Source organism: Phocoena sinus, chromosome 5 (genome assembly GCF_008692025.1).
Source record: "Phocoena sinus isolate mPhoSin1 chromosome 5, mPhoSin1.pri, whole genome shotgun sequence".
Taxonomy (NCBI): domain Eukaryota; kingdom Metazoa; phylum Chordata; class Mammalia; order Artiodactyla; family Phocoenidae; genus Phocoena; species Phocoena sinus.
The window spans coordinates 98,344,244-98,345,783 of NC_045767.1; the positions used below are offsets into that span (position 1 = coordinate 98,344,244).

At 44.5% G+C, this 1,540-nt stretch overlaps 1 protein-coding gene across 1 annotated transcript; it reads left to right on the plus strand.

The window, feature by feature from the left end:
* Positions 1 to 782: 782 nt before the first annotated feature.
* LOC116754495 (PHD finger-like domain-containing protein 5A) lies at positions 783 to 1,097 on the plus strand. The gene has a single exon (XM_032633182.1). It carries the CDS (start codon positions 783 to 785, stop codon positions 1,095 to 1,097), a length of 315 nt encoding a protein of 104 aa, XP_032489073.1.
* Positions 1,098 to 1,540: the final 443 nt, after the last annotated feature.

Genomic DNA, 1,540 nt, shown 5'->3' on the forward strand with positions numbered 1-1,540 from the left:
GATAACCTACCCCAAGATATGGCACCTTGGCATAAACTGAAAAAAATTTAAGAAATGTCACATGCAGGAAGGACTTTCTGAACTTCCCCTGAAGTAGGTCACAAAACCCTTATGGGAGAGGGGCCCTCCCTATGCAGGGAGGAAAGGAACATCCTTATTTCCAAGGTGGAAGGATGCTGAAAGGAATCTGAACAGGCCTTGCTCTTTTCCCGTGTACTACCCTTAGCTCATACTCTGTTATCCTATCGCATTTTTCCACGACTCTCCACACTTCATCAAACCTAGCGTGAAAACACTCCGGTTTAATCGCTTCTTCAGGTCTTTGTTTCCTTATTAAGGCTCTCGTGTCATGTAAAAGTTATATTAAATACATTTGTATGCTTTTTTCTTGTTAATCTGTCTTGTTATAGGGGCCTCAGCCAAGAACTTGGTCTACACCAGCTTAAGGTTAGCTCCTTTCCTTCCAATAAAGTGTTCACATGCAGGGAGAGGCAGGAGGTAATACTAGAGGCTTTATCAACATGTGAAGAACTGTGAGTGAATGTGCTACTCACAAAACTGAAAAATTAGTAACCATGGATTTAGACTAGGCATCACAAGATACCAAGTTCAGCTGCTCTTATGAAGTTCTATCAGTGTTCATATCCTTTGCACTATTCCCTTGATAACAAAGATGAGAATCTTTCTTCAACAGAGACTGTCGGCTGTGACAAAATCAGGGAAGATTTCTCACTTGGTGAGTGTCTTTTAGAAAATAATCATGGGGTGGCATAGAGGGAGCTATGGCTAAACATCACCCAGACTTGATCTTTTGCCACAAGCAGGCTGGTGTTGCCCTTGGAAGACTGTGTGAAAGATGGGATGGCAAGTGTGTGATCTGTGACTCCTACGTGTGTCCCTGCACCCTGGTGCACATGTGTGATGAATGTAACTATGGCTCTTACCAGGGACGCTGTGTGATCCGTGGAGGCCCCAGAGTCTCAGATGCCTATTTTTGTAAGGAGTGCACCATCCAGGAGAAAGACAGAGATGCTTGCCCAAAGATTGTCAGTTTTGGGAGCTCTAAGACAGATCTCTTCTATGAACGCAAAAAATAGGGCCTAAAGAAGAGGTGATTGGTGGGCTGCCTCTTTCTCCCCCAATCAAGCTGCTGCAGCTGCCAAAAGAAATGCCTACAGAAAGGAAGTGGAGCACAGGGCATCACCCGAATTGCCTATTAGTACACTGGCCCCTTGCCACCCTTTCCTCTCTTCTCACCCCGACATGGTAGGAATGGGAAAAAAAGATTCTTCACAGAGCACTCTGGCAGTCTGTATCACAGAAAAATTGATAGGTTGGTTCATGGCGTTCCTTAAATTCAAGAAGCAAGACTGTGTTAACCACATCGAGAAGTTCTGTACACCAAAAGCTTCTAAAACAGGAATGATATATCATTTCAGTCTTCTGTTTGAGGAGCTGACTGTAAAGCTAGCTGCAGTGAGAAGCACGTTCTTGCAACAGCTCTGATGGCAGTCGTCCTTGATGAAACATCTGCAGGGTG